General features: G+C 40.9%; 1 protein-coding gene across 1 annotated transcript in view; it reads right to left on the minus strand.

Annotated features, from left to right (window-relative positions):
• Nucleotides 1-3,924: 3,924 nt before the first annotated feature.
• KIF16B (kinesin family member 16B) overlaps nt 3,925-13,233 on the minus strand; it is a 122,010-nt gene continuing 112,701 nt past the window's right edge. Inside the window, 1 exon segment of the mRNA XM_031552295.1 lies at nt 3,925-5,409. Within this exon segment, the coding sequence (XP_031408155.1) occupies nt 5,251-5,409 (159 nt within the window). The 3' untranslated portion in view covers nt 3,925-5,250.

Here is a 13,233-nt window from a genome sequence, read left to right on the forward strand (position 1 = left end):
TCACAAGTATACGGATGGAATGGAAGCTTCTATGTTTACAAAAATCATTTGTAGGCCACAGCTCCATTAGCCTGTTCTACTTTATATTCCACAATAACTTTCATAGATAGGTCAAGAGGGAATGGTTTTAAACTGAGACAGGAGAGGTTTAGGTTAGATATCAGGAAGAAGTTTTTCACAGAGAGGATGGTGACACACTGGAACAGGTTGCCCAAGGAGGCTGTGGATGCCCCATCCCTGCAGGCATTCAAGGCCAGGCTGGATGTGGCTCTGGGCAGCCCGGTCTGGTGGTTGGTGACCTGCACATAGCAGGGGGTTGAACTGGATGAGCATTGTGGTCCTTTTCAACCCAGGCCATTCTATGATTCTATGATCTGAAGTTGGAAAGGATCCACAAGAATCATTGAGCCCAACCCCAATGTCTGAGAGAGGTGTCCCAGCACACCCTGAGCTCCAGCATCAGGGCCCTCAACAGAGTCAACAGCTACACTCCATTTAGTGTCATCCACGAACTTACTCAGTCTGCATTGAAATAACTTATAATAACTGAAATAACTCATTTACGAAAAATGACGATTTTTTTCCCCACAACAATGACAACGTGTTTACAGCAACATTCTGCTCTGCGACCAACCTTTAAAAAAAGAACCACAACAACATGAAACAAAACATGGCTGCATGTAGTATATAAGAAATTCACTTTATAGGTCTGCCAATGAAATATTTGAGGACTGCAGCCCTTCAACCAGATCTTAGGGCCTGCTGCAGCTCCACAGATGTTAACTGCTCACGAAGACCTCTCTGAGAGCAAGCATCTACATCCTATGAGCTTGGAAGCCAACAAGCTCCTCTCCTCAACTTAGCAAAAGCTATCTACTTTTTTCCCAGGCTCTACAGAAATACAGAAAAAACAAACCCAGGGCTGGATATAAGAATCTTGCCAAGTTAAAGAAATTTATTTCTTAGGGCTTCAGAGCTCCAGTGGAAAGATAAAGCAGCAAACTGGCACATTACAAAACTGCAAGCTTTATCTCAGTCCAGTACGTTTCTCATTCTCATATATAGGACGCTTCACGTGGGCAACAAATAGGAAGTTTTGCAATAGTTTTTAAAAGCTTACTGATTTAACTGGGAAAGCTTTGTCTGGATGTCTGGAGCAACACATCCAGTGTTCTAGACAGTTGTTTTTTCATTTGTTTTTACTTAGTTCAGTTCCTCACTTCATCTGCAACTACTGCAAAAAAACCTGAAGTAATCAACCAAACTCTACACAGTTGGGTTTTTTTCCCTCACATACCTACATTAAGACTTAACCCGCAGGCTCTTGCAGAGCCAGGAGAATGCCAGGAGCTAGGTAGCAGCAGCAGGGCTTTAGGGTTGCTGTAACACTTTTCCTACATGCAGCAGCACATCCAGAGGAAAAGCACTGCTTTTAAAAGGAACAGGGCAGGTATACGTCCGACCTGTGGGCGGCAAGCTGCCCGTCCTGCAGCCACCCCCCTTCCCGCCATCATGGCGGCAGCTCTGCCTCATTGAACGGCCCGGCCCGGCCCTGAGCAAGCGCCCAGCGCTCCCCACAGCCCCACATCGGTGTGCGATGGGCACTGCCTGGGCTGAAACCAGAGCGCGGGGAGGGCACGGTGCAGTGCTGACTCAAACTAGGGCAAATATGAAGCACACAAAGAGTAAAACGTCATCAAAAATCTGTCGAACACCTGAGAGCTAATTGAGAATTGCAGCTGCTGCCATTGAACCAGCCTGATGTGTCAGCGTCACAAAGACAGAGTCACACATCACACTGGTTTTATGCTTTTGTTATTCCCTTTTTTATGTTAAAATAAAAATATTAAACATTAAAAGAAGTTTCGTTATGTATATACACTATATTTTTTTGGTGCTTGACTACAGATGAAAAATTGTTATGGGGTCAAGCGAGGATATGAGCCAAATGGTCTGATGACTCAAATAGAGGCATAGCTTTAGGGAGGAGGGCAAGAACAATGGCCCCAGTTCAGCAAAGCACAAATAATCATTTCCTTTAACATATAAATAGTCCCAAAACAAAAGTTAAGCTTTAGCTTAAGGACTTTGCTGACATGAAGCCCACAAGCACAAATACAGAGGAACTCTGAAAAACGAGCAGCGCCGGAGATGACTCTTTCACAAGAGTCAATATTCTGAAAGTAAAATTAATGGAAAATTCTATAGCCTGAGGAAAACTTTACAGGGATGCAGTTTGGACATCTTGAAAATGGCCAATAATTTCAACATGCTTCTCAGTTTCTATTGAAAACTTCTGAAGAGACATAGCCTGACTTAAAGATCATAGGTGATGATATTATTAAAAGATGCCTCTTAGTCTCACCTTAGGTTGTGATCATTTATTACACTCTGGATCACACTGAAGAATATATAAGATGGAAAAAGCTAGTGAGGCCTGGGGCTGCGGTCCTAATTGCATGCTTACACTTGCATTTCTCTATCTTTTAACTTGGTGACATTTTAAATTGAGTGATTAATCAGCCTTTACTTTGTTATTTGCAATCTACACATTAAATGCTACAGGCCAGATAAACTAGCCAACACAAATTAGCCACCTTATTGGCAGATTTATACCACTAGAGCATCTGGTCGTCCCTGAATTAATTTGTACTGTAGACAGGAACCAAGCACAAGTCTTCTTTAAATCCGTGTGAAAAATAGAAATATTCATACTTTTCATTCAACTCTCTGTCCAACTGTGATTTTCTCCAGTAGGTTCTCCAAATCCAAACTGACACCAGGCACGTGACTTGCCTCTGGGAGTCCTGCACACTCAGTCCTTCTTGTAAATGAGCATTTGCATTGTGGCATGACAGTTTCACTTGTCAGGTGCTGCACTGGATGCTGAGGGAAAATGCTTGGCAACACCAATGGTTTTTCAGGTAGAAAATCTGCAGAAAGTTCTTTTGCACAGCAGATAAAGCAGCCTGCTATTTCTTGCTCTGCCAAGTTGGCCCCTTCACAGAAGTGGGACTCAGGAAATGATCTACAAACAACTATGTAAAATTCATTTAAAAAACTATTTAGCACTAATTCTTTATCATATGGCAGTGTAGTGAGGGAGAAGAAGGCCAGGACAGGAGAGACTGAAAAGACTTTCTGGTACTGAAGCATGATTTAGGGTCAAAGTTCCCCTACCAGAATGAAATAGCAATATGATGCCCAATTTCTACCTCTGTGAAGCACTCATACGTACTACCAGGGTAAATACAGACAAGGGAAAATAGCAATCTTCCATTAATGTTTGCAGCAACATTAAATAACAGTCATTCCACTTGCATAGGAACCCAGCAAGCTCCCAGACTTGTCCTTCTCCTTCAGGATGCGTTAGCAAAGCTGAATGGCACAGTGAAGAAAGAAGCAAGCTATGGAGTGGAAATGAAAACATGGCTTCCTAGTCCAGGGGGGCAATACATACACAGAAAGGTCCTGAGAGAGAATGAAGAGCAGTAGAAGTATGGGGCATAGGAAGGATGACAAGGCTAGGTCTCTGTTAGCGATGGTACGCAGTTGAAAAGACTGTTCCAGTGTGGAAGTGCACAAGGAAGACTGGGAACAGCTGGGATAAGGGATGTAAAAACCAGCTTGGGAATCAACAGGTTTGACTGAATGCTTTGCTTTTAAAAACCTGGCTCCTAACTCAAGGTGCCAAGAGACAGGTATTTTAACAGCATTTGGGTAGAGTTACACATATTGAAAGACATTTAAGCCTACCCTGGTATCACTCTGACGAGAGGCGGCTTTGAAACTTTACCTTCACATCTGTTTTCACTGAAGAAAAGCAAAATAATCATAATACTTTCAAATTTTAAGTGACCCATTTTAGTCAGTTTCTTCCTATTTTCTTTTTTTCCTAAATTTGAAATGCTTATCATAGCAGGATGGTCTTAGTAGTGGAAAACGGTCTTTATTTATCAAACTAAACATAAAGCATTACTGTTTTTGTAATTTAGGTCATGTGTTACCGATGTTGTTGCTTCAGGTTTTAATAATCATTGTCCACAACAAGAAACAGTTTGATTACCAGGACCTACCAATGGTCAATGATGGCAACTCACAAATAATGCTTCATACTCCTAAACTTACCTTCCAGGATGCATTTTAATAATAACCAAAAGCTGATTAATTCTGCTTTTTTACAACCAATTATACATTAACATGTACACATACCCAGTTCCAGTCACAGTGTATACATATTTTTGGATCTGCAGCAATATGAGTTCTAACTGTATATACATGTGCAAGTTTGAATATGTCCTGAGTAATTTTAAAGTACTATTAGTAAAATCTCGTAAATTTTAACTGATGCAAATAAAGTTCAGGTTTTACAGTGCTATGTTATTATGAAGAAGCTGTTTTCCAAAAAAGAAATATAGCACTCTGAGTTAGCTTTATGCATAGCTCTGAGCTCTGTACACTGCACAGTATCCACTTACGGTCTAGGTAATTAGAAAACGTGAAAAGATGCCTACTGCATTCTTCAGTAACTATTGCTTCCTTTACTGCTTAATTAACAGCAAGTGATTCGTTCTGCTTCAAAATACCCAAGTGTGGAAGACTTTTAAAGGTTTTAAATTATATTCTTTCTGCTGTGTATGTTTTGTAAACATTCAAGTCACTCAGGCTCTTTAAATCTTCTGAGAAAAACTAAATCACACAGACAAACACTTAAAATATACGTTCTGGGAGAAAAAAAAAGAAACAACAGTGGAGTACAAGCATTACCTTAAATACCACAATATGCTGTAAGAAATCAAAACAGGAAATGTTCCGTAAGGAGCAGCTTGGGCAGAAACAGAAAGGCTGCTCAGAAACTACTCTCTGTCAGTATGACATGCCAACACAGCGAACATGAGATGATCTCACAAGACCATAACAAATTGTCTGAGCAAAGACGAAGAAGTGCTCCCACTGAGGAGTGGATCCAAACCCAGCATGAGTGTCAGAGCTTTCGTACAGTATTAACAGCGCAATTCACGAGCAATGTCTGTGTACCTCATGCCAGGAAAACGCAGGCACTAATATGAGAAGTGGGAAAGAACTAAAGCTAGCATCAGGGCGTAGCAGTCTTTAGCTAGAGTTGGTTTGATGCAGCTTTTCAGCCATGAAAGAAGATATGCTTTCTTCCTCTCCTTCATTTCTCTCATACCACAGAAGTGAAGGCACCACTAACTGTGCTCCTCTGACACGAGGGCCCTGGCACAGAAGTTAGCTGGTCCCATGACTGCTATAGTCAAAAACTCCTTTCCTGAAGAACGGTGAGAACTCACAGATGGTGTGTTTTGACAGAGTCGACCCCACTTTATCAATGTGCAGCGGAGATGATGGAGATTGCAGCATTGCAGTGAAAAAGTTCCTGAGGTATGTCTGTGGAACAAAATGCAAGATGTTGTAAGGTTTTCTCGATCAAGTCAAATTGATTACAAATGCTTGGAAAAATTAAACAAACAGCAGTACCAAAAAAAACACATAATAACATCTCCGTGGACTGAGTTCTTTTAGTAACCATCAGCATTTAAATCAATCATAAAACACATCTCCTGAAATGTCCATGTTAAGATGAGGAAAAGTAGAAAATAAATATTTCCCATTTTCTTTCCCTGCCAAGCTTGTTAACTGCTTTATTCTGCACTAGAGTAATGCTTCTGCTAATCATGACCTGCTAATACTGCTGTCTAGCATTACAAAACACTGCAGCAGGTGCAAACCTCAAATCTATTCTGCAGAATTTCACTACATATGGACACAAAAGGACTTTAGAATCTTCCTCATCAAGCCTTTTGAACCTCGTGTGGAAAAGGATTTGTTTTGATCAAGGCCATCTGCACAAATATTGTATGACTTCCATCGCATCTCAGAACATAAGAGCATCTTTTCACTGAGTTGCCCTCTGAACATTTTTATTTTTAAAAAAGTCTGACACGTAAGAAGCATTCCTCTTCCCAAAAGTTAATATTCACCAACTGCTGCGTGACTTGCATCAATTTATATCCACAGAAATTGTGACAGATGTATATTAACACAAAGTTAGCTTTCAGAAACCTGATGGGGTTTCCTTCGCATATGGGTTGAATTATTACAATCATTTAGCATAGTTTAATAAGCCACAGTTATAAATTCTGAATGGTCACAGTAGGTAAGATGTTGATCAGGCAGGTGATAAAACATTACCAAATGTCACCCAAATAGCTGCAAGGGAAATCTCATCTTGAACACCTTTGCTCTGTACAGACTGACCACGGAAAAAGGCAATTTGAGAAGTTATTCACTAATCTGGGATGCAGTGGGAAATACATCTACAAGACAGAATAGCACAATAACTTACAAAAAACACAAGGTTTAGTCATCTGAATGCAGCAACTTCTGGGTTATGAAAGAGGACCGTTCAGGAAGCAGTCCTAGTTACTTACTTCTCAAGGAGAATTTCTCCATAATATAACAGCCTGTTATATATTTAGAGTACCTTGGAAACCAGCTATATTAATATCACAGAATGCAGGATAACAACAACAAAAAGTAGCAGCTGGCACGTAAGGTATTCTCTTGGCAGGACTGGTGGATTTTCTTTTTTATTCAGATCTCCCACAGGTTGTATTAGAGCTCATGAAAAATATTCATTACAAAAATACCTTCAAGATGAATTCCAACAGCCTAAGAGGTAATTTAAAGTGAGCAACAGATGTCAAATCAGCATTTGTCATAATTAGTTCCCAAAGTAGGGCCCTTTAAAGCAGTCCCAGTCCAGTAATGCCTGAAGGATGAGTATGGTGGAAAATCAAATGTAAAACATAGCATACCATTAGAGTTTTAGCACTGTGCTGAAAAGTTACTGCAGTAATTTCAGTTTATGGCTACTGAAGGCTCAAAGGTACCAAAATTTCTCACTGGAGACATTATAAGACCTATTGCCTTCACCTCGGTCTGTATGGCCAGATAATTGAGTGTCATGCCTTTGCTGTAGAGCCATTACTCATTGTTTTGGCACAAAAGCTCTAACGGAAGAGCCATAAATAAATAAATAAAATCCCTCTGCTATAAGCGTACACTTATCTGACAGGGAAACACTAGGAACAGCAGGTATACTTATTTCCCCAGATCTGCATGCAGGAGTTGCTCTGTGAATATCACAGATTCTTTGAACATGAAGAAGATACTTGGGAAAATGACAACAAGCAGACTATACCAGATTATGATGGAATTCATTTTCTGTGAAGGTTTCCAGCCATATGGCTTGGCATTATGCGCTCTTCAACAACCATTTCTGAACAAATTAGCCCTCTTTTAAATCCCATATCTGCATTTGCCCTTGTTTGCAATGCTGATATGTTAGCACAGCACAGAGCTGATGTGCCCTTGACACAAAGAAGCTTTTGCTTCAGTGCAATTAAGGCTGCTCTGCCCAGATACGCTGATTAGGAGTTAATTCCCGTGGATGGAAAACAGAGCTCACACAATTAGTGTGTATGCCCCTATTAAAGGGCTGTGGAGAGGCAGTGAGGGGGAAGGTTGCTCTGCCCTGTCTGCTGCAGTGTGGACAAAGTTGAAGAATGTGGTAGAGAAAATAAAGAGAGCTCCTTATTGGTGCATGGAAACAAGCTTCCCTCATTCAGATAGAATGGGCAAAGAATGAAGGTGACAGCGGGCAGGGAGAGCAGCAGGGCCACATCAACAAGGAGCATGGAGAGAAAACGTTGCTGGAGGTGTGGAAGGCACTCAATATGGACTTTGTGGCAGCCTAGGAGGCCACTGGAAGCTGCTGGAGTGGCAAGGCTCAGATGAGATCACCTCCTCTGCTGGGAACCAATGAGCAGAGGGAGAGTTGTTTTCAGAGCTTTCATATTAAATTCACTTCCAGCAGCAGGTATGATTTTTCTCTGTTTACAGAGCAATGCTGTTGTTTGTGCTGAGTTAAAACCGGGTGAGAAGCACACTGGTATCTTTTGATGTGCTCCCTTCAAAAAATAAAGTCTTTGATGCTGGCAAGCTCAGGGTGCCAATGTAGGAACACGTACAGATTTTATATAAATTAATGCTGTGACATCCTACCAGCACTTCACGAATAGCATCTAAATCATTTTTCCTTGTATAAAAAGCTCTATTTTATAACAACTTCACTTTTGCATGATTAACTTTTAAAGAAAAAGCTACATGAATGCTGCAAATACTCTAAATGTCGTGTCCACTCATTTTTGCCTGTTAGCCTTTCAGGCCTACAGTCGTTTGTTCCACGTTTAGTCTGGTAATCAGTATTCTTCAAAATGTGCTTAGGAGTTTCACTTCACCTGCTATGTTGTTGGTTTACCAGAAAACATCCTAATTGCAAATCTGTAAATGTCTCAAGGCAGGGTTACAGCACCCCAGCAGTATAGCAGGAGCATAAAATGGGTAACTTGTAAACAGTCCATACTGCTTACTCAGCCTAAACACACATCCAGGAACTGCAGTTTACAGAATGGAAAGACACTTGGTGAGATTTGTAAAGATAGAAAGCCAGGTTTAAAAAAAAAAAAAAATAGTCAAACTAGGAAAAGCAGCATTTTTCCTCTCTTGGCACGCATTATAATCTTAACAGACTTTATCTTAAAATTTGTGCTATCACACTTGCAAGCTTTCTTCTTGGATTCCAAGCATTAGAAAGTAAAGCAAGACAGGAGAAAGTCAGGAGAGGCCCAAAGTTTTCCCTTACTGGTTTGAGTAGCTTTCCCTCCAGTTTAATTATGCTAAAGGCAAAATGGTAACCGTTTTGAAAGCTTACTAAAAATTATTATTTTAATAAGGTTCACTTCTTTATCAGTAGACCAGCGTTCATCTCAGGCTTGATCCATCAGCACAGCAAAGTCATTCTAATGATTTCTGCACTCCATCATGATGTAGGGACCTCATAATTTTATATATTTTAACATAAATCCATAACTTAATTTAAAGTTATTAAAGTTATTACAATCAAAAAGCTTCCTCGCAAGTGAAAGTGTTCTTATCATCCTTTCAGTTGTGTCATATTAAAGGAGAATTCAGTTCAATGACATTGTTCTCATAATCCATTACAAACAGCGACAGCCTCAGAGACCAATAGCAGAGCTTAGGAAGAATTGGATTTTTCATTAAACTTTGGTCGGTTTCAAATCTCATCAACTCCGGTACTTCCAGAAAGTGAAAGGAATTTGGAACACCCTCCCCTGCTGCTGTTTCTAGCAATTTCCTCCAAAAAGAACCCCCCAAAAAGCAGTTTTAAATTCTTTCAATATAATACTTTGCAATTAGCATACTAAATACCGCCCACTGATATCTGACAGAGCTGAAAGCACCACAAATTTTCATTAAATAAGACTCACCAAGCTTTGGGGATTTCTGAAACAATAGCTCCTTTTTCCCCCCTTTCTTTCGACACCCACACATCCACCTGACGGTGAAAAATCTCTGCCCCAAGGTCACAGAAGGTCACCAGAGGCAGAGGCAGGAATAATTAACTTGCTCATCTAACTTTTAGCATCGGCTCTTCTCTCCCTTTAATATAGATGCTAGCTTCCCTTGGCATCAATCACATAATTATTCTGTTGACTAGTGTTAAGTGCTGCAAGCTTTAAATCAAATCTTGATTTGAATTATTCATAGAGCAAAGCATATGCAGGTATCAGCAGCTGTTTTCTATAGGAAAGATATCTGATTAACAAAAAAAAAAAGAGTCTGAAGCACATCCCTGACTCTGGAAATCTGCATTATGCTACAATTATCGCACCTATTTCAGAGAGAACGTTCACAAAGTCAGCTATTCCTGAGGAAGAGTCTGTCCCAGAACGAGGAACATGCTTAGCTGCCAATCTGCCATCACAGAAGTAAGGATCCGCTCAGAAGGCAAAGCCTGCTGCAGGAGCCCCTCGTTACTGCAGAAATCAGCCATCTCCTGCCTTTGTCTCCTAGAAAGAAACTGTCAGCCATATGCAAAGGAAAATGAACATTTCGGGGCCCTCTCCCAAATTAAGCAACTTTCTATTTTAGACCATTCACTGGTGTCTGGATGAGGAGAGAAACAAAGACTTCAAGGGAGGTTTTTCAAATACGAAGAGCTAGAGAAATGCCAGCCATCATTGCTAACAACAACCTCTACTGACAGAAAAAAAGCCTGGCTTAAACGACTCTGACAGGAGATGGTGTCTCATGGCAACTTCAGGTTGGCAGAGGGCCCTGTCTGGGGTGATGCTATATACAGAATCCAAAGAGATCTTATGCCTGCCCAACAAAAATAGGATTCAAACTCCTAATTGGATCTGCTTCTTCTGTGGCTTGTTGGTTTTTTGTTCGTTTTTTTTTTTTTTCCCTTGCTGGCAAAAGTCAGAGGGAATCAGCAGGCTGCCAAGAGAGGAAAGCTGTGGTTGCAACCAGCTTATATCAAGTGTGGAACAAAGAAGCCCTTAGCAAGAGTGTGGCAAGCTAAGCTGGCTCTGCCTCCTGCAAGACACAGAGATCACATTTTAAACACCAATAGGACTGGATTACCTGGGTCAGGATCAGATGACAGGGATAGGAAGATTTGATATGAACTGAGTTTCAAGGGACCAGGTTCTCCAAATTCTGCCAAATATCCCAACTTTATACAGCGAGGGGGATTCAAGCTGCCCAAACAGAGGCATTCCATCCAGCCAGCAGTTCCAGCAGGCTTCTCTGCAAGGATAGCTCGGTCCTCGATGAACAATTCAGTTCATCACAGCAAAGCTTCTGCCCTGTGTTTGCCACTAAAGCAATCTCCCCTTCCCTGAGGGACCTGTTGAGGCTAACCGGCTAATTAGGTGTGAGTAATTGCCAGCATAATGCTCTGACTGCTCTCTAAAAGTACTTTCAGATCCATTTCTGGATTTGTTAAATATGAACGAGCAGGGAAAGAACTGGCAGGCAGCAAGAATATAAAATAAAGGTGGCACTGCTTTGCAGTAAACCAGCATGGAAGTATGGGGGACCGTACACAGACTACGATTAGTATCATCACCTCCAGCCATTCTCCACCCGGCAGATAGAACTGCTCATGAGTGTTTTGGCCTTCTGTGATTTTGCATGCTTTGTTGTTGCTGTTGTTGTTTTTAAAAAGAGGAAAATATGCGGCTTCACTTCTTTTTCCCAGCAGTTTGACATATATTATAAGATATCATAAAGCAGATCTCAGTAAAATATGTGAGCAGGACAGCAGGTAATATCAATACCTCAGGTTGTATTTCAAGCCCTTCAGGATATATCTAATGTCACCTCGGTATCTGTACACATTCATCTCCTGCACACACCCCTAGGTCATTACGTGCCGTTGTGATTTCATAACAGAGAGGAAAGACTTAGTGCCTGGGAGACTACCCTGTGCCTAAAGGATCTTAGTTCTGTGAAATATATGGAATGAAAGCTTCTAGAATTACAGCATGATCACCAGGGCCGGTATCTGTTGCAGAAAGACCAGGCAGGCTGGCTGAATTCTCCTAACAAAAACGATAGTACGAGACACTATCAAAGTTCTGCAGAGCTTCCTTGGGAAGTCAGAGGTAATAAAGGCCTCCAGAATTTATCTGTCCCATAGGCATTGCAGGCCTTGCTCTGGTCTCACATGGCTTGTGCAAGCACAAGGAGATTTTTCAGGGGAATGAAGACAGATTCAAAATTGTTTAAAAATGACAAATCACAACTGCTAGCCAGAATATTCAGCAGAGGGCTGTCTCCTTCAGACTGGCAGACATTAATTAGGCTCAGGGCTGGATTAACTGGCTTCACATTATACAAGCAAAGAATAAAGGACTGACTTGTTTTAATCAAATCCTTCCTGTTCACTTTGATTAGGCCTAATCAGAGGTGAGACTGTTTACAGATAATAACACCTAGTAGTTAGGCAGAAATGAAGGCCTTCCCAAGCAAATATTGCCTCATCCTACCCCATACTTGTATGCCTCACACCTATACATACAACTTCACACAGCAAAAATTTGCCCCCAAAACGGAAGCTTCCCATGTTAAACTTCCAGGTGCCTCCTCAAGAGTCTTTGCTCTCATGTCCTCTTATCAATGGTAAAAAGAAAACCTGAAAGCACAGGAGTAAGTGCTGCTGGGGAAGAGGCAGACAGACAGCTGTGTGGGGAGCAGAACGTTTGTTGCAGTGAAATCAGCTGCTGTGTGGTTAGCCTGGCTGTGTTTCCTAAGAAACCCCTGTTTAGGGGTTTCCCTTAACAGAAATAATGTATTTTTCTTTAATAAGCTGGCAAATATCTTGCCAATTAGACTGTGATACACACAGGCAAGCTCTTAGCTTCTTAGAGCAAACTTGTTTGTTAAAGAACTACATAGGAGGAGATATGATTGAAAAACCCTATCAAACAATGTAATGTAGCTCATTTGTTAGGGAAGACATTTACTTATGCTGGAACTATAAAAATAAGATATTGCTTTCATAGCCAGGAATTTAGCCATTGCTTTTGTTGGAACTATCAAAAGGACCTATGGAGCCTTGTGTACATGGCTGCTGTATGGCACTGCATTGCCACTAATGTTGCAGCGATCTGTGCTGCTGGTGGACCTAACCCAGGGCTAAGAGAGAAGCAGCAGTTCTATCCACACCTTCCCTCTGGGCACATTTAGAGGTACCTAAATGACTTCGGAACCAAGCTAGAAAGAATTGAGATCTTCAAGTATCTAAATTCCATTAATAAAGAAACAGGACTTGCATTTTAGCCCCTTGGGAAATTCTGCCTCTGTTTTTAAGCCCAGCATGTTGCAGATTCCTTGAATCAGGATTACAGTTTCCTCTATAGCATCTCCAGAAGTGTTTGAGTGCCACTAAATTTAATTTTACCCAGGGTGGTACTGGAATTTACTTGAATGCATACACCTTTTTGAATTTTCGTAACGTACAACCATTCTGAGAGATGCCAGTTATGATTCAAGGTGAAATTGCTCTCCTAGGTTTTCAAAATCCAAACTATTCATTATACCTATTTAGAGCATTTTTCTGTGCAAGTCTAATGGCATGAGCACATTATGTTGAATTACTATTATGCTGCATCGAATTAACTGCTGAAGTCAGTCTACTTCCCAAATTACAATCTTATTCTACCTGAAATTCATTTAAATCTACAGGACTTAATATTTCTCACAACGTCTGCATGCTAAAAGCTCCTATTCATCGGCTTCTCCAATGAAAAATGGAATTGTAGGCTGGCAAAAAAA

This window comes from Meleagris gallopavo, chromosome 2, assembly GCF_000146605.3.
Source record: "Meleagris gallopavo isolate NT-WF06-2002-E0010 breed Aviagen turkey brand Nicholas breeding stock chromosome 2, Turkey_5.1, whole genome shotgun sequence".
NCBI classification, from domain to species: Eukaryota; Metazoa; Chordata; class Aves; order Galliformes; family Phasianidae; genus Meleagris; species Meleagris gallopavo.